Source organism: Cupressus sempervirens, chromosome 5 (assembly GCF_028749045.1).
Source record: "Cupressus sempervirens isolate cs-2001-9-10 chromosome 5, ASM2874904v1, whole genome shotgun sequence".
Lineage (NCBI taxonomy): Eukaryota > Viridiplantae > Streptophyta > Pinopsida > Cupressales > Cupressaceae > Cupressus > Cupressus sempervirens.
The window spans coordinates 651,742,129-651,766,097 of NC_143122.1; the positions used below are offsets into that span (position 1 = coordinate 651,742,129).

Here is a 23,969-nt window from a genome sequence, read left to right on the forward strand (position 1 = left end):
AGGAGTTACAAGCTAGTGAAGGCCACTGAATATATGATTTAGGGACCTAATATGGGCCCACTCATGCTTGAAACCTCTTCGGCTTAGAGCCAAGGGCTGAGGGGCATCCATGTTGACAAAATCACCCGGAACACAATCTCGACCTCATCCCTTATGATGTCAGAGCATCGTTCGGGACACGATCTCAACCTCATCCCTTATGATGTCAGCCTTGTTCTCAGCAATACTTGATCCTTCTTTGTGAGCCATTCAACTTCACCATTAGACCAAGGGCCCATTGAATGTAAAACATAAACTATTTCAGTTGTAAAGAAAACCTCTTGAAATTAATTTTATGTATGAAAGTTCCTCAAACCTTTAATAACGGAAATAATTTGTCATTTGAAGGCAGGATCATCTCTTGAAATTAATTTGATGTATGAAAGTTCCTCAAACCTTGAATCACAGGAATAATTTGTCATTTGAAGGCAGGAACAAACATCCCAACTAAATAGATCAAATATTTTCCCTCTTCCTTCAAACGCAGTCACTCTGCATCTTTGCATTCAACGGAATTACTCAAACATTTCCAATTTTCGTAACTTTTTTCGTTGAGTTTGTAAGATGTCTGAAAGCATGGAAACAGACGAAGAGATGATCGCTCAATGTTTTAATCTTTTTCAAGACAAGCCTGTTCCTTCTCAGGTACTGCATTTCATTTTTTGCTTGTTTTTATGCAGTTTGATCCTTTTCTCTGTCGCTACACGATATAAAAACTTGTTACAGAAATACACATTTCCTGACTAGTATGTATTTGTAGTTATTTGTTAACGTTCATGTACACAATAGTCAAGCACCGCAATTATCATTGCTGCCGGTTGACATATTAAATAAAATCTCAGTTTGGGTTTTCCTTGAGGTTTAAGGGTTTTTCTTTTGCTGCAGCAGCCGTTACAATATTATTTGACTAATGTATTTTTTGGTTCGTCTTTTATGGGTGTGCTATTCATTTCCTTTCCCGAAATTTTGATGAAGATGAAGAGTTAATTGTGTTAGTTTTCCAGTTATCCATATTTTATGCTGCTCTGTTGGCTTCACTTGCGGCGAGGAAGTTGAAACGTTAAATGTTTTTGTTTACTTACTAATTTATATAGAGCAATGAAAGGAATGAGGGAGATTTAGTGGCATTGATGCCCATTGTTGTTCTGTGTTATCTGTATCTCAATAGACTTTTACTATGGATGAAGTGTTATTTTACCCCATGGCTATGGCCTTGGGTGTTTACACTTTTAAATTTAAACAGCTTCACGATAACATTGAATTCAAGGAAAGTGACTATTTGTTTTTTCAACGTATTGTAGTGTTGGGATAAGTTGTTTTGTGTTTTTCCATCTGCGGAGCTTTTTGTTGTTTTCTGGTTTTAGTTTTATTTCAATTTTGTATTAATCTAGTGAGCTCTAGGCTCTGCCATTACTATGAACTTTCCGGAGTATGTACTTTAGTCATCTCCTTTATTGATTTTGACCGCTAGTGGTTGTTAACAATTAGTTTAAATTACATATGTATGTTTTGCAATATGAAAACGTTCTTCCTATCGCGATATTGTTGCTTGTTCAGTATTTATTTTATGTATAAATTTCAGTTATCATCTCTACTGTTATCAAGTTTTCATAACATATGTTGCAGCCCAAGCAAGCCTTCTTTTTACAATTATCGTGTTTTTCAGGTGGAGAAAGCAGAATGGCACCCAGACAAGGACTTGTTAGCGATGATTACAGAAGAGGGTAAAGTTGTTTTGCACCGTCTAAATTGGGACAAGCTATGGACTATTTCTCCAGGTTATTGCCTCCCTTAATTTTATAAGAAGCATTTTTTGTTTTGTTTGGTACTATTGGGTCAGGCTCCTCGGCATCCTTTTAAATTTGGATGCTTAAAATTTGAATGTACACCGTAGTTATTTCATTACATGCCTATGGGGGATATGCCTCCCTTATCGTAGTTTGATGATTTTGAGCCCAGGTCATACTAATGAGTGGCCTCATAATCCTTACATTACAGCCTCTTGCAAATATGAGAATGGAGTTCTATGTAACTATAAGCTGGCAAAATTTGAATGGATAGAAATTGTTTTAAAGTAGTTACATCAGTTGTAAAACAAAAAAACACTTTCTTAGTATTTGTAAGTTTAGACAGTCATGCAAGCAGCAATACTTAAAGCATTAGGTTCATAAGCAAGCTGGTTGATTTGTGAAAATATGAGATTACAGTTCTATGTAGAACTATGAACTGGGAAATGTTGAATGATGCAAATTGTTTTTATAAATTATATTAGTGAGAAAGTAACTTTCTTGAAATCTTGTACTTGTATGCAAGCAATGCATTAAACTTTCAGACTAAAACAACAAATGCTCATATACAAGACTTTCAAAATTACTACAGTATTATGATCTTCAGCAATACAATTTCATAACCAGCAAATCGATACAAATTCCTCATTATACAAGAGCAATGCAGAAACAAACATTAAGTCCAATTCTAAACACAGAAACACAGTCAGATTGGAAATAAACATTAAATGCACCGGTACTCTCAAATCTTAATTCTGATGTGAATCCACTACGAATGATGAAGTGTGGCTACGTCTAATCCACCTAGAAAATGGCCTGAAGGTTTGCTTCTCCAGGTCTGAAATGGAAGATGTAATCTCTCCTAATGTTTCTTCAAGAGAAACTAGAAATTCAATCTCAAATCCAAGCATGTCCAAATGAATGAAGCCTTCCTTCTCTTGTTGCCCAAAGCTGCGACCTTTCAATTCCTTTTTCCCGTCTTTCCGTCTTATTCTTCCTTTGTCACTTTTATTTACCCACTTTATAATATTAAATTGACCCTTTCTTATAAATTTGTATTATGCTTTCATAAGTCAATTTTAATATTAAATGGATGTGTCTTTAATTTGATAAAGTCCCCAAAAATGGACATTGCAGAATTTGAAATTTATGGTTACTCAAACATTTAGAATTATGTCATGAAAGGTGACGATCTTTCATATACACGCACAAACACACACATTTAGAGGGTTGCTATTGCAATGTGACGATCTTATTGATAGCTTGACCTGTTACCATGACAGACTACATTAAGTTGCTGTCCCGAAGTGCTGGTAGTCATGATAATGAACGTATGATGATCAAACTACATTAATTTGCTGTCTTGAAATGCTGGAGATCACGATACTTGTCATGATAGAGTTCATGACATGTTGATTACTAGTTATCTGATTGACTTCATTAAGTTGTTGTCCTGAAGTTTTGGAAATTAGATAACTCAAATCTTACTAGAATATAACATATTTTCTTGGTACGCATCAAGGATTTTTGATGCCAGTGCACATACCAAAAGAATATAAGCATGATGAATATCATGTGATTGATATTTCTTTTTGAATCATACTTCGGAATGATATTGAAAGATTACATCCAAGTTGATGGATAGATGTTGATATCATTAAATATGTCATTCTAAGAATATCTTATTGAAATGATATCTCTCTATATACTTGAGAACGTAATGTGTTCTATAACAATCCTCCCTAGCTATGAGGGAGTGTTAATGTTGTAGCTTTAGTAAGATTAAATTGATGTAGAGAAATTCTTCTATGATTATTGGTCAATCATTAATTAGACAAACCCACTAATGTGTACTTATATATTTATTTATTATATATATATAATGTCTAATATATATAATATATTTTACATATAATATTTTCTATAGATCATTGCTGACATCTAACATATTTTCTTCACATTACCTATGTATTGCAAGATAGAGGTCAACGTTTGTTTCATATAAGGTTTGTCATGAATGTCCATCTCCTAAGCATGCAGATATTGGAAGAATTGCTTTCGAGAAAGAGCATCATATAAATTTATAATGATATACCAAGCAGGCAATGCTTTTTTGAAAACCTCTAATATAATAATACTTAAGAATTTATTGTTAAAGCATTTCACTTAGCTCGCAGAAATAATTGATCTCATCCATTGTATGAAAGGTACAAGCTGTATCTCATCACTTTTAGGACATTGGGACTTCGCATGCAACAAAATTTAGTACTTGTTGGTGGGCATCTTGTGATGTCTATTTTGAAAAGATTATAATTTATATTTGTGATGTCATTAGTGATGTTCTCATATGCTGTATCATTTAAGCACATGCCTCACTATTTGGGAGGCTACTTGGGGCAGCCTAGGGGCTAAGAGAATACTGTCTCACCTTGGAAAATGATACACTACAAGAAAAGAAGTGATGCGGTGTTCACAAAACATTAACAAACAAAACAAATATGTAAGGAGGACATATTGCTCAGAAAATAGCTGCAAATGTGCTTATATTGATATAAATAATCATGGGCTGCTTTTGAAGGAGGCAAGCTCCTTGAGAGAAGAACTCTATTACAAAATATGGTCAGAAGATGATATTTGCTTTATTACAACATCAATAAATAATTCTAATATAAAGCGATTTGCAAGCTGTGGAATAAATTCACACAATGTAATATCGACTAATGATTATTACAATGTTTTCAAATAGTTAGTACGTGGGGATCCTAACATCTATCTCCATTTGGAAAACTTTGTCTACAAGACTTGAATTGAGAAAACTATTGTTGAAGCTAGTGGAGAGATCACCAAGTAGGTCTTCTTATTGCAGTTCTCATAATTGGATTAAATTTCTTTGACGATGCATTTATTGAGTGAGAGCAATCAATAGTCCAAAGTAGCCTCTTGGTTGGGTGATACATCCTTTTTATCCAATTCACCCAAGGACTTTCTTTATACAGAAGATATAGAAAAAAGGATGCAGCTTAGGAGGAGGATGATCTAACTTGTAAGCCACTTTGCCCACATCCTTTTTAGTATTCAAAAGGGTCCTTGGAATTTGGGTGCTAAATTTTGTTTGCCAATAGGCTTGAGGGACTTTTGTTTATATGATTGCAGATGTAGGAAAGTCATGTCCCCATAAGTGAATTTGCATTGAACGCTGATTCGTTTATTGTTTCATAGGTTTATGAGAAGAGACTCATCTTGCTGAGAGTGGAGTCAACAACACACTTTGGAATTGCTAAGAAAGTAGAAGGGAAGAGATGGTGAAGATTGGGCATAGACAACTTTGTGTCATTTTAGTGGTAGAATTATAGGAGGTAGTGTATTGCCAGTTTGTAAGGGGCAATCGTCTAGTCCAGTTTATTTGTCACTCTAAATTGAACGTACGCAAATTAGTCTTGAAACTTATTGACAATCTTTGTTCAACCATCGATTTGTAGGTGATATGCTTAGCTTATCTTTAATTGCTTTCTTTGTAAAGTGATTAGTGAAGGTGTAGTCATGTTTTTAAATAATGGAAATTTGTATACCATGGAGGTGGAACATGCAGTGAAGGAATACTTGGGCAATAATATATATAGGTGGGATGCAAAAGAACCAAAGAACAAAAGTGGGCATATTTGGAGACATGGGCATATTTTAGTAAAGACACAATCTTTGTTCTGGTGATATGCTTAGCTCATCTTTAATTGCATTCTTTGTAAAGTGATAGGTAAAGATGGAGTCATTGTTATAGACAATGGAAGTTTTCATGCCATAGAAGTGGAAAGTGGGCATATTTGGAAGACAGTGCCAATCACCACTAAAATGATCGATTTGTTGCTTGCAATAGGTAATCCTTTAGTAAATCCATGGACATGGTGGACCATATTGTTGGAAGAATCAATAATGGTTGTAGAGTCTTCGGAGTCCAAGCAATTACATCTTTTTGGGGCTAGCAAAATTACATATTTTAATAATTGTTTTGATGTCCTTTTATAAACCTTTCTAGAAAGCGTGTTTTATCCATTTATGTCTATGAACCTAGGATGCCAAACAAAAGAGGACACATGCAATTCTTGTGATAGTGTAATGTCCCCATTTTTAGCAAGTTCCTGCAGTTGGCCTGGTCAGTTCACCATTACGATCCTCTTGAGTTGACAATAGGATTTGAGGGTCTTAGTTGTGTGATTATAGGCTTTCCAACAACCTATGGTGTGTTTTGGCTCCGTTTGAGAGACTTACTATTTATAGTAAGTCAATCTGTTGGTCCTGATGAGCTCAGTTGAGTCAGAGGATTTGGAGGATGCTCTCAATTTTTATTTTGAGCTTCTAGTTTGGGCTCCAAGAATCTTGGAGGGAGCCTCTATTTATAGTAAGTCACCCTGTCAGGTTCATTCATCATCTTTCATCATCATGATCACTTTGGTGTTGTCAGATTTCGATTCTAGTGCTTTTTCAATTGTTTTTGCAAGACGGGTGAATTATTATTATTCATCTAAATATGCTAAGGTTGCTATTTTTGTTAGTGTTGTTGGTTGGTCACCTCAATATCATAGCTCATTGGAATCAGGACGAAAAGTTTTAAATCATGGAAACCAGAAATAGTGGCTTTACGTGTCAGAATTTGAAGTTATGGTGGGGTCATTTTTGAAGCCAGAAGCAATTAATAAATTAATTTATAATGACACTTTCTTATGTTTTAATTTTGTGTGTGGGAAGCTTTTTAAGTGAAGTTCATTTGGGAAACTTTGTACCATTTGGAGATTATAAATATGAACCCATTTGATGAGTAAAGCATTTGATTGATTATTTTCTTTTGTTGCCTATGAAGAGTTTTTGAGTTTGCTGATTTCTTTGCCCTTGCTAAAGTATAAGGGTTTGAAATTAAGAAGTGCCTAGTAATTCACAGCTGAGGTATTGTGAATAATCTTGAGAATTGTCTTAATTAAATTATAGTATTTTCCAACTGTTATGTACTGTATTTGGGAAGTTCATTGTGGTTGGAGAATTTGTGATTTGGAATGCCATTATTGTCTATTGTTTGGCGTGGTTAAAGAGGAATGTACAGTGGCTGTCATCCTTATATTTGGCAGTGATTTCAGACTTTGTGGAAGGCTGCAATCAATTATTGGAGGGCAGCAATCAGGTTTTAGAACACCTGCGATTATAAGCAAGGAACATGTATTTTTGAACCTACGAGTAAATTGGATTATTTCTTGAGAGCTGCAATCCATATTTCATCTGTTAGAAGTCAATTTCTAGGTTCATTATTGCATTCTTATAAATTTCTAGAAGTCAATTTTTAAATTGGATATTAGTAGCATTGCCGTCAATTATATAATTACTTTTGAATTGTTTAGTGGTATTTATTTGTCCAAATTGATAAGGACTTAATCTGTTAAAATTGTGAGCAGTTGGCTATGAATTTAAAGCATTATTTATTGAGTGATAATAATTTACTTGCCAAATGTTTGGCAAAATATCAAACTGTTGATTAGCAAAAGCAAATTGATGTTTGTTAAGGATATAACCTATTGAGGGTTATTACAGTGGTATCAGAGTAGTTTCCTACCATCCTGTGAGGTAGGAAAATATTAATTATTTCAGATCTTCTGTTGTGATTGGAGTGATCAACACTCTTGTTATTTCCAACTATGGATAGATACAGGAAGCCTATTAGTTTTGGGAGCTGGCAGAATAGTGAGGAAGATAGCAACAAATTAAATTCTTTGAGAGAGAGTATCGAAAAAATTAAGCTTCATCAGCAAAGGATGTCAGAGAGCTTGTCGAATCCAGAGACGGTTGACAGGATAGTGAGGTATATGGTTTCAGCCTTCAGAAGGTCGGCATCGAGGTTGCAAGGAAGGAAGCTTGAGTTTTTCTCGACAGGTGTCTATGATGCAGGTGTACCTGTATTTAGTATAGCACCTGCTAGTTCTAGTTGCAGTATTCATGATGGACTCATTTCACAGAGATCAGTAGATGTGTCAGTGCCCTTGGTGGATAGCGGCATTGAGCTTCAATAGGTTGAGGCTCCTAGAGTTGTTGTTGCAACTAGTGCAGAGATAGTTGATGCAGTTTTTACTACTGACACTTTTGGCTCCCTCAAGGAGGGGATTATTATTGGAGATTTGTATGTGAGTTATCATAGTGTTGCTCCAGTATAGGAGGCAGTTGCTTCCTCAAGCAGGACCAATGCATGTATTGAGTCCCCCAACCGTGATGTTGGTGATTTGTATGTTACAGTGGAGTCAGTAGATGTGGGTTCATGCTCTAGTGTTATTGATTCACAACTTGACGTTGAGTCATGTGTGCAGTATCAGGTGTCAACAGTTGAGGCTTTATTAGGAGATGTGGATGCAGATAGTATGGACACATTTGATGATGCTATGAGCTGCACCGGGTATGATATCCCTTGCTAGGTATTAGCTAATGACTCTGAGGAGATTTTGAATGGGTCCCAGGATCAGTGTTTATAAGATCTATTTTTTCAGGTGGAAGTTGAAACATGTGGGGATATTGATATTGTGAGGGCTTTCATTTCTTTAGATGAGGAGTTGATTGAGGTACATAGTAGTTGTATCTTGGATGCAAAGTTGTGCAAGGTCAATAACACACATGCAGTGAGTGATCTTGTGTTGGGTAGTTCTGATTCGGTTTCCTATCACAGTGCAATTAGTAAGATAGAGAGGTTACATAAGAGGCAGGGGTTACAAAGGCATCATGTGACTTGTCAGCTGAAGGTGAGTGATAGTGGCATTTCTTCAGTTCTTGAGCATCATGATGCTATTCGTCAGATGCTAGCTACATCTGGTTGGGTGCTCTTGTGTTAGATGAGCACGGTGATAGTAGTATTTCCCTAGCAGAGGTTCATACGCTTCAAGAGGTTGTTAGGATCTTGAAGCATAGTTACTCTTAGTTAGTTGCTGATAGGGATTACCTTCTGGAGTGGGGTGGCACCTGTTATGAGATGTTGTTAGGGAAAGAGGAGGAGGTAGCTGAGCTTGCCTAGGAGCTTGAGGTGACTGTGGACTCTCTTCAATATACTCAGTTGGTTCTTCAAGAGTCGTAGTCACAATTGGATGAGATTACTATGGAGTTACAACGGGTATAGTCGACATTAGCCCTAGACCCTGTTCAGTTATATATTGTGGTTGGTGGTGAGTTTGCTTTCACAGTTGGGGATGAGGGATGTGATGATGTGGCCGACACATTCGTCCAACATATGGGTGCAGTAGGTACAGAGAAGGTGAGAGCATTAGGGGAGATGAGCTCTCATGTGATTTGCTTCCTTCTGCCAGAAGCGGACCTATTTCTTCATTTCATACAATTGGTACCATTGGACAGATGGTAGTGCCACATTTTCAGAGGGATCAACTGTTGGTCGCAAGGGAGCAGGTTGATGCTTCCACATATAATTTCTACTGCACAAAGTCCTTCATGGAGTATCTATTGGGGAGTTCAGATGTGAGGGAGGATTCATACAGAGTGTCTGAGGGTACTCTCATCCGAGACTTTCGTGCTATTCAAAGGTTGGTGGGAAAGATTGTATAGACTTTCTCTACTATGCTTCCCCCCAGAGATTTTGAGGTTGGGTTTGCTGAGAAGGTTGCCCAAGATCCTGCCCGACCAATAGTTCGGAGTCAAAGATTGGAGCCATCTTTTGATTCCGAGTTTGATGACGATGAGCCCTTGATAGAGATTGGGAGTTTTTATCACCACTACGCTGTGAGGAGTGCTCATCATTTTTATTTTGACCCACAGGTAGAGGATTTGGTTTCACGTCGGTGTGGGTTGGCTCCAGTTTCATACCATCCATTATGGGATGGGTTGTTAGCACCATCTTTTATAGATGGGATTGATAGCTGCAAATTAGACCCCTTGTAGTAACTACACACCCAGGATAGTTTGGCAGAGGTTGGAGTTGGAGGTAGTGTTTCAGGTACCTATGCTTGTTACCATCTCCACAGTGCAGTTGGGTATGAGTATTAGTTTGATGGGGACTCAGGTGTGGATAGAGTTGGTATTTTAGTTGGGTTGAGTTTCGATGAGTTGTTGCTTCATCAGCGCCTCGGGTCAGTTTTAAGTGATTTTGATGTTGATGTCCGTTATTTGGGTGTTGGTGCTACAGGAGTTGTTTGTGCACAACAGGGATAGTACGCAGTTCTACCATTGGGATCTAGGTGGATTGTGATGTCCATTTTGCTCCAGGATTGCTTGGGGACAAGCAATCTTAGGGAGGGACTGTAATGTCCCTATTTTTAGCAGGTTCCTGCAGTTGGCCAGGTCAGTTCACCATTGTGACCCTCATGAGTTGACAATAGGATATGAGGGTCCTAGTTGTGTGATTATAGGCTTTCTAGCAGCCTATGGTGTGTTTTGGCTCCGTTTGAAGGACTTACTATTTATAGTAAGTCAATCTGTTGGTTCTAATGAGCTCAGTTGAGTCAGAGGAGTTGGAGGACGTTGTTAGTTTTTATTTTGAGCTTCCGGTTTGGGCTCCAAGAATCTTGGAGGGAGGGTCTATTAATACTAAGTCACGCCGTTAGGTTTATTCATCGTCTTTCATCATTAGGATCACTTTGGTGTTGTTAGATTTCGATTCTAATGCTTCTTCAATTGTTTTCGCAAGACGGGGGAATTATTATTATTATTCATCTAAATACGCTGAGGTTGCTATTTTTGTTAGTGTTGTTGGTTGGTCACCTCATTATCATAGCTCGTTGGAATCGGGACGAAAAGTTTTAAATCACGAGAACAAGAAACAATGGCCTTACATGCTAGAATTTGAAGTTATGGTGGAAAAGGTCATTTTCGAAACCAAAAGCAATCAATAAATTAGTTTATAATGACACTTTATTATGTTTTAATGTTGTGTGTGAGAAGCTTCTTAAGTGAAGTTCATCTGGGAAACTTTGTGCCATTTGGAGATTATAAATATGAGCCCATTTGATGAGTAAAGCATCCGATTGATTATTTTCTTTTGTTGCATGCGAAGATTTTCTGAATTTGCTGATTTCTTTGCCCTTGCTGAAGTATAAGGGTTTGGAATTAAGAAGTGCATGGTAATTCATAGCTAAGGTATTGTGAATTAATTATGAGAATTGTCTTAATTAAATTATAGTATTTTCTGACTGTATGTATTGTACCTGAGAATTCATTGTGGCTGGAGAATTTGTGATTTGGAATGCCATTATTGTCGACTGTTTGGCGTGGTTAATGACGAATGTACTGTGACTATCATCCCTATATTTGGCAGCGATTTCAGACTTTGTGGAAGGCTGCAACCAATTATTGGAGGGCAGCAATCAGGTTTTAGAGCATCTGCAATTATAAGCAAGGAGCATGTATTTTTGAACCTACGAGTAAATTGGATTATTTCTTGAGAGCTGCAATCCATATTTCATCTATTAGAAGTCAATTTCCAGGTTCATTATTGCATTCTTGTAAATTTTTAGAAGTCAATTTTTAAATTGGATATTAGTAGCATTGCCATCAATTATAGAATTACTTTTGAATTGTTTAGTGGTGTTCATTTGTCCAAATTGGTAACAACTTAATCTATTAAAATTGTGAGCAGCTGGCTGTGAATTTAAAGCATTATTTATTGAGTGATAATAATTTGCTTGCCAAATGTTTGACATAATATCAAACTGTTGATTACCAAAAGCAAATTGATGTTTGTTAAAGATATAGCCTATTGAGGGTTATTACAAATAGTGGGATCCAAAGAGTAGAATTTATAGAAGGAATGCAATTTTTCTAGTGCAATTAGTCTCCATCACAAGTATAATTGGTCTTAGTTAAGGGATCATATTTTTTTTTTTGGAGTTGCCGAATTTTCGTAGTGCGTTGGATTGTTTGCAATTGATTGGAAGGAGGTAAGGATAAAGCACACAATGTTCCATGTTCTTGAAATACAACAGCTATGCTCTTGAGGTTATCATGATCTGTTTTGATGTCAAAGTGACATCTGACTAGATAAAGAATTGCCAATATGTCCTTTTTATAGAATGATTTGGCAAGATTTTGTTTGGCTAGTGCCTGATTGGTAAAGTTAGTGGGTGATTCTCTTTCAATAAGGTGGCTCCAATGACACTGTCCATAGCATCATTTTCATTGGTAAAGGGTTTGGAAAAGTTGGGCAATGCATGCACAGACACAATGCACATAACAGGTTTGAGGAAATTGTGGCCTTGTCTGTTGCCTCCAACCATAAAAATGGGTTTTAGTTTCAAATGGTTGTTAATAAAGAACGAGTTTGATTGTAGTCCAGAACAAATTTATTGTAATAGACAAGGAGACTTTAAACCCCTTAAGTTATTTGAGGGTTTTGAGTTTTGGTTAATTCTTTACGTTTTTTAATTTTTTGTAGGGTTGACCTGGACTCTTCAGCGTAAGCAATATGCCTGAGATATCTAACTTCTTGTTGCCAAAGTAATACTTGGAATGCTTTGCACATAGCTGGTTTTTGGAGAGATGTTAGAGTGTGCAATCAAGGTGAAGGAGGTGCTCTTCCTTAGTTTGTTGTAGATAAGAATGTCATCACAGAATGCTAGAATGAATTTCTTTAGCAGGGGTTGAAAGATCTTGCTCATCAAATGTAAACAAGCAAACAGTAAAGCCAAATGACAGCCAAAAACCATAATGGTCTTCATGAGTGTGGAAGACAATCATAGGAATATCTTCTTCACACAAGTGGACCTTGTGAGAGCTAAATTGTAAATAGATTTTGGAAAAGGAGTAGGCTCCATGTAATATCACCCTAGGATGTTTTCTTTAGAATTTTTCTTTTACCAAATAATCCACATAAATGTTAACAATAATTTGTATGCAACTGGTTTCAATTAATTCAATAATTTATACTGAATATCCTAAATATCGGACAGGAATAACGTAATACATGAAAACATCATCTAGAAGAATGGACGACGACAATTAATTGTCAAAACACATTCAAACCTGCTGCATATATTTGAACATTCATGCCACACAAAGTTAAGAGAGATCTTATTATTAATTGGATTCTTCCTTGAATGATTATGAGACATGGAATAGGATTTGAATGGAAATCGTGGCAGCACTAGCAAGCTTCAACTTCTCACTGTATGCACGAATACAATAATTTGATTGACCTTGAACTTTTATGACAATCTCACAGCTTAAGTCTGGCATCAACTTTCATTGCATTGTATGTGTACATGACACGCATCTATAGATTTCTGGCTGCAACAGCTCGAAGCTTCAAAGAAACAGTTTGAAAAGTATTTGTATCCTCATTTTCGAAAATAATGTTTGCTTTGCATTTCTGTTTCTCCTCTTGAGCATCCATTTGAATCAGGGTCTATGATTTTTCTTTAATTTTCTTCAAATGATCCTCAATCTTGGGCTTGGGTGTCATTTTAAATGATGGAGTTAGATTCATCGAATTTCCTCCTTAATTATACTTTATTTTTCTTATCTTCCCTTGGGCCTATATACTAAGTTGACTGCTACTTTTTCTTTTGTTTCAATCTTCAATTGAGCAAGATAAATATGCCATTTTGGTGCTTGATTGAGTTTGGGCGCCCATTTGCTTTTTTGGAAATTTATGGGCTGTCAATGCCAATTTTCAAATGATTAATTCATGGCTTCGAATTTCTAAAAATATTATTCCATTTTTTCATTTTATAACATTGATTTTCATTCAATTTCTCACTTTCTTTCATGTTTTTGGATTCTGTTTTCATGGGACAAAGCTTGATATTGCTCTGGTTACTTTTTGCTTCAGTAATCCATTTGCTTTTGCCAAAGAAATAGAATAAACAAAATTAACTTTTTAAAAATAGAAAGTTGTGATTTTCCCAAATTGGGACAAAGAAAAAGAAGTAAAAAATGCATTTTTTTCTTCCCGAAATAGAAATTCTGATTTGTGGACTTCATTGAAACAATCTATCTGTAATATTGGACTGTCTGAAGTGACAACTTTATGCATGGAAAGTGATCCTGATATGTGATTTTGTCTCAATGTCCTGCAGATTATATGCCTTATCATCATAGGTAAGACATAAGTTTACCCTTAGCACTCAAAACACTCTCAAAACACTCTAATGTTAGAGGTCCTTAGAAAATGATTTTGGTGTTGCAGTGGCGCTTTCCAACTCAGGACTGTCATGTAATGAGATGCCATTGTGCCAAAACTCTCATGCAACAAGTCAGCAACCACATTACCCCCAGTTTTCGAGTCAGGGGTGCATTTTGTGTCTTTGATTTTTCGAGTCATTTTTCAGATATAGAGGATGACAAAGGTGATGACTGTATAAAATATAGGGAAAATCTGAAATATATAGGGAAGTTTTTAATTTTCATTTGAAAACATGGATAAATCATACATACATGCATTATAGAGTCTTAACATATAATGTTTGTGTTCAAAATTCATTGTCAGTATTAAATATGCATTCAAAATTCAGAAATCATTGTCAATATGTACGTGATATTAAAAAATAACATTCAAGTTATAAACTTACAAGAAAATGGTCAAAGGGTACACTACTGCCATATATGTCATATTTATTATGAAGTAATTGGTAAATATTTGCTTGTTATTAACAGAGACAGAGAGGTCTAGATATACAAAACACTAAATGGTGTTTTCTTAGGAAACGATCGTAAAGAATAGAAATATTCTATTCTAGCTAAAAGAAAGCTAAAAAAGCTAACAGATAGCTACAACTAACTAAATATTAGGAACATTCTAATATTTACAATAGATTACAAATAGATTACCATTAACTAATAAAAGACATTTATCTATTATCGTAATACCCTCCCTTAATGGTTAATCTATCCACAACACCAAGCTGTCCTTTGAATTTGACAAACTTATTAGAACCAAGAGGCTTGGTGAGAATGTCTGCAGTCTGATTTGTAGTAGGAACAGACTGCAAATCTACTGTCCCATTTTCAACCAGCTGTCATATGTAGTGACAATAAACATCCACATGCTTGGTTTGTTCATGGAAGATTAGATTTCGGGCTAACTTGATAATGCCTTTGTTATCAACAAAGCGAGTAGTCGGTCCTGCTGGTGACATCTTCATATCCCCAAGCATCCGACGAAGCCAAACAACTTCACATCCTGCCTTAATAGTCCCTCTATATTTGGCCTCTATAGAGGAAAGAGAAACTGCTTGCTGCTTCTTATTGGTCCATGTGATGACACCGGATCCCAAACTGAACACATATCCAGAAGTTGACTTCTTATCATCAATAGAGCCTGCCCAATCTGAATTTGTGAACCCATTGAATCTAGGATTAGAACTTCGAGAGTAAAGATGCCCATAATGTGAAGTGACCTTCACATTACGAAGCACACACTTTGCGGCCATCCAATGACGAGCCTTGGGAGCTGTCGTAAAGCATGAGCTGTAGCTAACTGCGACGCTGATGTCGGGCCTAGTAGCTAAGAGGTAGATGAGGCTGCCTACTAGTTGCCTATATGTAGTATCATCAATGGGAGGAGAATCAGACTTGGCTAATAACTTGAGGCCTTCCTCCATGGGTGTAGATGCTGGCTTGCAATCCTGCATAGATAATTTGTCTAACAAAGCCCCGACATATTTGGACTGAGAAATGAATATACAAGAAGACTATTGCCAAACCTCAACACCTAGGCAATAATGCATGAGCCCAAGGTCAGTCATATCAAAAGGTTGGTATAAATTTTGTTTGATTCCTTGAATCAAAGATGTCGAACTGCTAGTGTTGATCAGATCATCCACATAAATAACTAGAAGGATGATGTCACTGTCAGTAGTCTTGATGTACAAATTTAAGTATGAAGAACTCTTCTTGAAGCCTTGATCACTAAGGTACTTATCAATTTTTATGTACCATGCCCAAGGGGTTTGCTTCAAGCCGTAGAGAGCTTTCATTAATCTAAGAACATGATGGTCTTTACGAACAACCTTGAAACCAGGAGGCTGCATCATGTAGACCTCTTCATGGAGATCACCATTAAGGAAAGCACTCTTGACATCATCTGATGGACCTTCCAGCCAAACTGAGCTACCATGTCTAGGACTAATCTGATTGTGCTCATCTTTGTAGTAGGAGCAAAGGTCTCCTCATAATCAATGCCCTGATGTTTAGAAAAACCCTTTGCAACTAACCGAACTTTGTACTTATCAATTTTTATGTACTATGCCCAAGGGACCTGCTCCAAGCCGTAGAGAGCTTTCACCAATCTGAGAATCTGATGGTCTTTATCAGCAACCTTGAAACCAGGAGGCTGTGTCATGTAGATCTCTTCATGGAGATCACCATTCTAGAAAATGCTCTTGACGTCCATCTGATGGACCTTCCAACCAAATTAGGCTTCTACGGTTAGGACTAATTTGATTGTGCTCATTTTTGCAGTAGGAGCAAAGGTCTCCTCATAATCAATGCCTTGACATTGAGAAAAACTCTTCGCAACTAAATGAGCTTTGTACTTATCCAAAGTACCATCAGATTTGTATTTGATTTTGTAAACCCATTTGCAACCAATAGGTTTCTTTCTTGGTGGAAGATCAGAAAGGACCCAGGTGTTATTCTTCAACAGGCTCTGGTGTCCAAATGTCATGGCCTGTTCCCATTTTGGAATTCCTTTAGCCTCGAAATATGTTTGAGGTTCAAACTTCAAACACACAATGAATGTTGGCCACGAGAGCAAAGTTAACAGACTCTGTAGGTTTGCTCTTTGTTTGAGCTGTTCTCCCATCAATGAGCTCATCATCACGAAGATCAACAAGTGTCTTAGCCCACCACTTAGGCCAGAGAGGAGAACGACCAACATTAGTATCAAGAGATGCTTGGTGATCAGGTTCCTCATTAGAAGAATCTGGATCAAACTTAGGCGAAACATCTACAAATTGAGGTGATCTTGCAGGAGAAGTTGGAGTTGTCTGTGTAGGGATCATTGGTATAACTGGAGCTATAAGAGCTAATGGAGCCCTCCCATCAGGTGGACCTAATGGAAGCCTAACTCCCAAATCATGAGCCTTCATAGGCTAGTCTTTTGGATTAGGAACAGGAGAAACAAACATGAATGGTCCTTGTTGCTCATCAAAGACTACATCACGACTATACAGGAGATGAGATGTCTTAGCGTCGATCAAGCGGTAGGCTTTATAAAGACTACTATATCCAACAAGTATGAGTTTCTGACTCTTGGCATTCAACTTGGTGCATGACACCTTAGGGATCCAAATAAAAGCAAGGGAGCCAAAAACTTTCAAGTGACTGATTCTGAGCTTGCGACTTGACCAGGCCTCCTTCAGAGTTTTACCTTTGACCACCACTGTGGGTGACCGGTTCAAAAGATAAACTGTAGTGTTGTCTGTTTCTGCCCAGAACTTCTTCGGAACATGTGTATGTTCAAGCATGGATCGAGCCAGCTCAGTGATTGTTTTGTTTCGATGTTCAACTACACTGATCTGTTGTGGTGTAGGGTGTGGTGAACTGGCGTTTTATGCCATGAGTATCCAAGAAGCTAGAGAAATCTTTCGAACAAAATTGCCCCCCATTGTCTGATCTAAGAGTAATAATAGATTTCCTAGACTCTTTTACAACTAAAGGTTTAAACTTTTGAAATACAGGTAATGCATCAAATTTCTTTTTAAGAAAATACACCCACATTTTTTTACTGAAATCATCAACAAACAACAAAAATTACATGGACCCAAGAATAGAAGTGGCAGTAGGGCTGCAGATATTGGCATGAACAAGCCAAAGAATATGAGAAGTGCACCATGAATCGCCACTTGTGAAAGGTGTATGATGTTGCTTTCTAGCTTGGTGTGCATCACAAACTCCAAGCTGCTGAGTCTGGATCTCTTGCATTCCAAGGACAAGCTCATCCCGAGCAAGCTGAGAGAGATAATGCATATTTAAGTGCCCATATCATTGATGCCAAAGTGTGCTAACACAAGACCGCCAAGCTACCATAGTTAAGTCCCTAGAATTACTAGAATCAGTAAGTTGGAAAAGACCACGACCCTCAAGACCCACTGCAATAGTAGACTGAGTCGCCCAATCAGTCATGGTACACTGATGTGAATTGAAGTCGACATCCAAGTGTGGAGGATGTCGCAATAACTAACTGACTGAGGGTAGATTTAGTTCCATCCCTAGAACATAGTACACATCGAGCAAAATGAGATTCCTCCCAGTAGATTGAATTTGAATGTTGCCTTTGCCGACAATAATGTACTCTTCTTTGCCACAAAAAAAATAGAATCTGAATAAGGATGGTAGTCAGTAAACCAATCTCTGCGGTGGGTGAAATGAGGAGATGCACCTTAATCAATGTACCAGGTAGATGACTTGACATGATCAGTAGGTCTTTTAGCCATGAAGGTGTAAAAGATAGATTTCATATGCTTAGTGTGCCTTGCACTATTCACTTTGGGCTGGGAACCTGATTGCTTAGATTGGTGTAGCTAAGCGTTTCTGACATTCAACCTCCATGTGCCCAAACTTGTGTAATAGTTGTATTGAATGTTTTTCTTCTGGGAGCCATCTGAAGCTAGAGTAGAAGATTTCTGCTGAGACGACTGTTGAACCTTGCCTTTATCCTTCTGAAAGGATTTAGCAACAAAGGCTTGCTCTGTGGAGGTGGAGGTGGAGCTCTTATCGAACTATTGTTTTCATTGATCTTGCTGAAGCAAAAGTGTGTAGAGATTAGTGAACTTCAGATCAACACTAGAAGATGTGATGTTGAGAGCCTCGAAAAAATGCTCATAGGACTTTGGTAATTCCGAAGAGTGATAACCACAATGTCCTCTTTCTCTTTTTTTGCTTATGGCAAGCAATTGATTGTGGATTTCCTGAATCCTATTTAGGTGAGCTTGGAGCAAGGTTTGCTGATCTATGATAATAGAAAACAGAGTGTTCTTCAAGAAGAAAGCTTTGCTTTTGTCAGAAGTCTCATGAAGACTTTTGAGATGTGCCCATATCTCGGCAGCTGTCTTGTTGGATGGAATCTGAGAGAGTTGATCACCAGCTATGGATAATTTGAGAAGCATCACTGCCTCTCGATTATTCAAATGCCATGTATCTTGATCAGTACTAGGAGCAGTCGAATGCTTCGTAACACCCAAAACAATTTGATTGGTATTCCAATATTCAAAATTTGCTATGATCCGCTGCTTCCAAGTGCCATAATTTTGACCATTGAATTTTGAGTTGTTCTTGAGTAGAATGTTTGTTAGAGATGCCATGGCACATTTTTCAATGAAAAAATTGAAAATCTGTGAAGGCACATTTTTTGAGGCAAAAAACAGAAAACCCAAAAGATTTGAAGGATTACCCAAAAGAGAGCTCGAAAAATTCAAAAAGAATACATTGTTAGTTTTTGGATCCGTTGGCTTGAAAATTGAGGCACACAAATCAAGACACCTAGGAAAAAAGGACAACTCAATTGAGCTGTCGAAAAACCCACCAAGAATCTGGAATCAAAATTTTTTCCAAGCTCAAAAATTAGGGTTTCAAAGAAAACCCTAGTCTGCAGCCATTGAAGGTTGGATTTGCAGAAAAATGGAGTTTGAAGGAAAAAATTGTTCGATCTTCGTCATAGAGAGGGTCTCTTAGGTAGAGACAGCACTAGAGGTTTGAAATTGAACTCCAAAAATGAAGTGATTTTGCAACTGTAGGCATTTGAATGCGGGAAGGAATGATTGCAAATAATAATGACATTCGACCATGTGCTTGGTGTGTGTTTCGCCCAGAAAACCGCAAGTTTTGCCTGAAAAACCCTAGACACAATGTTTAGGTCATGATGTGCTGAAAATTTGACCGAAAAAATGCGATTTGCAAACAAAAAAGAAACCCTAGTCGAGCAATATATCAGACGTAATTTGGAGAAAAAATAATCGTGTTTTTCCAGTTTAGAAAATTGAATTTTTAGATAGAAACAACTTATACTAACCAGGACTCTTCGAAGCAAAAAGTCATGGAAAATAATTACGAAAATAATAATTTCGACAAAGAAATTATGATTTTCGAAAAGATTTAATGCACTGGCTTTTGATACCATAAAAAAAGTAATTGGTAAATATTTGCTTTTTATTAATAGAGAACAAGAGGTCTATATATACAAAAGAATAAAGCAATGTTTCCTTACGAAATGATCATAAAGAATAGAAACATTATATTCTAGCTAAAAGAAAGCTAAAAAAGCTAACAAGTAACAACAGCTAACTAAATATTAGAAACATTCTAATATTTACAATAGATTAGAAATAGATTACCATTAACTAATAGTAGACATGTATCTATTATCGTAATAATATTATGATATGGAAATACAATAAAAATGAAGTACAATGCTGCCCTTAATTTGCATCTCCCAGTATTGCATCAAAATTAGGGTTGTTTGAGTCGTTCTTAATGTGATGGTCCACCTTATTCAATAGAGTCTGATCCCTTCAATGTCTACTCATCATCCTAGGCCACATCTTCGGGATCTATATCCCATTGTCAATTTGGAGTTTGTTGACTCTTTTGAGTTTGATAATCTTGAAGCTGTAGAGCACTATGCACAACCACTAGCTCCTTTTCCCGTCTAGAGGCAATTCTATAATGCTCGATGGAGTAGTAAAACCATATGTGGATGGTTTTCTCTTTGTAGCAGAGAAATTGGCAACTTGTGCAAGAAAACGAGTGGCAACAATTTTCAATTGTGGTGTATCTGTCCTATATCACCTAATAGCTCATTTTGAGCTAATTTAATTATATCCAATTTGGCCTGTAGCTTACTTAATGTTGAACCACAAAGATTTCAATGTCAAGGAATTGTGTGCAAAGTATTGAAGGCTCTTTTGAATACATCTTATCAAAGGCTTGTGTTGGCACATCTAAAACCTCTTCATTATCATGTGGAGGCACCCTTTGTTCCCTTGGTTCATATCATATAATCCTAGAGTAGGATCCTTAGCCAAAATTGTTTGCTTTATCTTCCGAAGCATGTTGTCAAATGTTTTGTATACTTCTCTAAGGCTAGGAAAGTATGTATCAACATATCTAATAACATTATACAATAGGTGAGATGAAAGAGCAGACACATCTACCAAATGCAGACTTAAAATTCAAAAGAATTAATTGACAAGTTAAGTAATATGTTAGAAACTTTGAAAGTTGGAATATCTAACAATAAAACCAAAATATAAAATCAGAAGTTTAATATAAAAATCAGCAATTTAATTTTTTATTTTTAATATAATCAGCAATGTCTTACCTCACAATGGACCACCAATCGTCATCAGGACCTTTTGTTTGATGGCTATAGTTTCCTCAAGGAGAGCTTGAGTTAGGCTATCTAGTCCACTTTAAATTTTACTATTATCAATTGTATAAGCTCTTGCACCTCAATCATCCTCACTAACAAAATGAAGTAAGTGGCATACCCTCCACCATCAAACCAATTGAGTTGCACACATAGGTGCCTAACCTCCTCAATGACATCTCTCAAAATGTTCAACTAGAAGTCTAGATCCGTACAGTTCCTTAGACAATCCATGAAATTGAGAAAATAAGAAATTGCAGGGCATGTGAATATGATATTAAGAGTGGCTGATGTCTGATATTAGTCTACTCGCCCATCACAATAGAGCAACTTATCCTCATCCAAGTTTGCTTCATATCCTCTAGTAGAAAATTAATCATGGAATATTGTGTCGAGGATTATATTGCATAGCTTATGATTTCTAGTGGCTGAGATGAGGGGCCAATAGAGGCTACATCTCTAATCATTTGTTTGAAGACATTAGCAAAAATGAAATTGGCAATGAAAGGCTTTGTAGCATCTTGCACTTGCACATTAAAGATAGTTTCAATTGCCCTTGACATCGGGGTACCATTCGTCTTCCTCTTTACTCTTGTGACTACTACCACCAACTGCGGATGGCATAGGCATATATGGTTGTGCACTTGGAAAAGAAGTCATCGACATTGTTACACCTTGAGCTACCTTTTTTGCTTCAATGTGCAATCAATGACACTTTATCTTCTCATTTTATGTTATTTTTGGACATATTTATACTCCATGGCTTGTAACACCCAAGAAATGTGGTTGTGCCTTTGTATAGCTGCCTCTAATGTCTTTCTTATACATGTGACAAAGCCACACTCTGTCGCCTCTAAATTGTTTCCTTGTTAACCGCACTTGTAACAAGTTGAGATTTTTTTTTTTGTTCAAAGGGTCCTTTGCATATTTTTCTGAAGTTTTTTAAGGACGTTTAAATTGTTTGTTTGTCCACTACCATCTTCATCACTCTTAACAACTATACTTGTATTTCCTTTCATTTTTTGATTGTCATTGCTAGGATCATACTCATTGCTGCTAGTCCTTGGCATCTCTTGGTTGCGGGGACATCCTGTATGCAATGTTCTCGTCATAAAATAAATAAATAATCAAGCTTTGTTTATGGGTTGATTGATTTAGTATATCACAAACCCATTTTTTTATTTTAAGTGTTTTCGTAGGTGTTGCCATCGTTTGTCTTGGTAAACCCTCGGGTAGTTTCTCTGAAGGGTATTTAAGCACGGCATGTAGGTAGTAGTTGGTATTCGTCTTTGAATTATTTCTTTATACTGCAAATTCCATTTGGGATTCACTGTTGTTCGCTATTTCGCAAGTGAAAGATCTTCCCTACTTGGCTATTCCAGTTTTGGTGGGGATTCAACCCTCACCCTATTCCGTCTCTATATTACTTGCTCGGATTTGGAAAATCCGTGCACCATCTTTGTTTGCAAATTCATATATATGTCCCTGGAATTGGATTGAAACATTTGTACTAGTGTTAATTAGCGTATTCGGTGAATGTATTGTTTTGGCATCTAGTTGTAGCTCAATTTGTACATACTGTATGACCCACTGCAAATTTCGTGGCCTAAACAACACATACCATACGGGCTATTCATCTTCCCCTATTGTACAACTACCACCCACACACCGTACAACCATTGTACTCCACGCTCCCCGCCGTGCGACTTCCATTTCACCACCATATGGACATCCATAGCCTACTTGGTTCACCATACTACTACTGTACAATCACTCATTCCAGGCTATCTATACATGACTCTTCCCTTCGTATGCTGTAGTTGCTCCTTGTACAATAATCTCCAAAGCACCATACTCTTTCACAGACTCTACACCACACTTCTTAGGCCACCATATGACAACTGAGAGACCCTACAATTTGTTTAAACATAGGAAATCCTTCTAGGCTTACTCAAAATTTCCCCAGCACAATTGGGAACATTACACTGTATATTGAAAGTGTTTTTTAAAATTGCAAGCATTGATGTTGGGGACATTTTGTTGGCTCAAGGACATGTCCCCTATTGTCTTTGAGATTGACAGATGTCCCATGCGCTAGTCCTTAGCATCTTTTTGTTGCAGGGACATTTCATGTGAATTATGGAAAAATGGTGATGACCTAGTAATGCCTCTAAGTCCGCAGGACCTCCAAAAAATATGGATGGGGGTTTAGGCCTGGGCACACATCTGTGGGCAATGTAGGTTAGAAAGCATTCTTGATTTATAAAACATTTGCCTTGGGATTAGTTTGAACCATGACTTTGGCCTAAATTCATGGGTTGGAGATTCCCATGCTTGTGATAAGAAAGACTATACACCTTGTCCAACAAAGCTCATTTTTGCATTTACAACTCAAATATTCACATGTTACTTGATTCCAAACCACATTTTGTATCGCGTTGAACTTGCAATTCTTCTTTTTCCAAGCTACAATCACTTTGATAGATTGATAGTTAAAACTGTTAAGTTGTAGCTTTTGTCGGATTGAACTATCCTAAAGTTAATCCTTCTATGGTTATTGGCAATCATTAATTAGACATACTCATATATATATATATATATATATATATATATATATATATATATATATATATATATATATATATATATATATATATATATATATGCTTTATATTATATATATAATATATTTATATATAATTTAGATATGTTATAATTAATAATGTTTTAATTAATGATTAATTTATATATATAACCATAGAGACATGTCTCTTTGCAAGACATGCCTCTTGAAGATATATTTATATATCTTGGAA

At 36.7% G+C, this 23,969-nt stretch overlaps 1 protein-coding gene across 3 annotated transcripts in view; it reads left to right on the forward strand.

Annotated features, from left to right (window-relative positions):
- Positions 1 to 413: 413 nt before the first annotated feature.
- The window catches only part of APC4 (Transducin/WD40 repeat-like superfamily protein), a 316,377-nt gene continuing 292,821 nt past the window's right edge, over positions 414 to 23,969 (forward strand). For 2 of the 3 annotated variants that reach the window (XM_089832218.1, XM_089832219.1), the window contains exons 1-2: positions 463 to 684; positions 1,706 to 1,817. In XM_089832218.1, coding sequence (XP_089688344.1) covers positions 604 to 684; positions 1,706 to 1,817 — 193 coding nt within the window. In that variant the 5' untranslated portion in view covers positions 463 to 603. Of the gene's footprint in view, positions 685 to 1,705; positions 1,818 to 23,969 lie in introns of all 3 variants that reach the window. The other variant, XM_089832217.1, reaches the window with a different exon arrangement.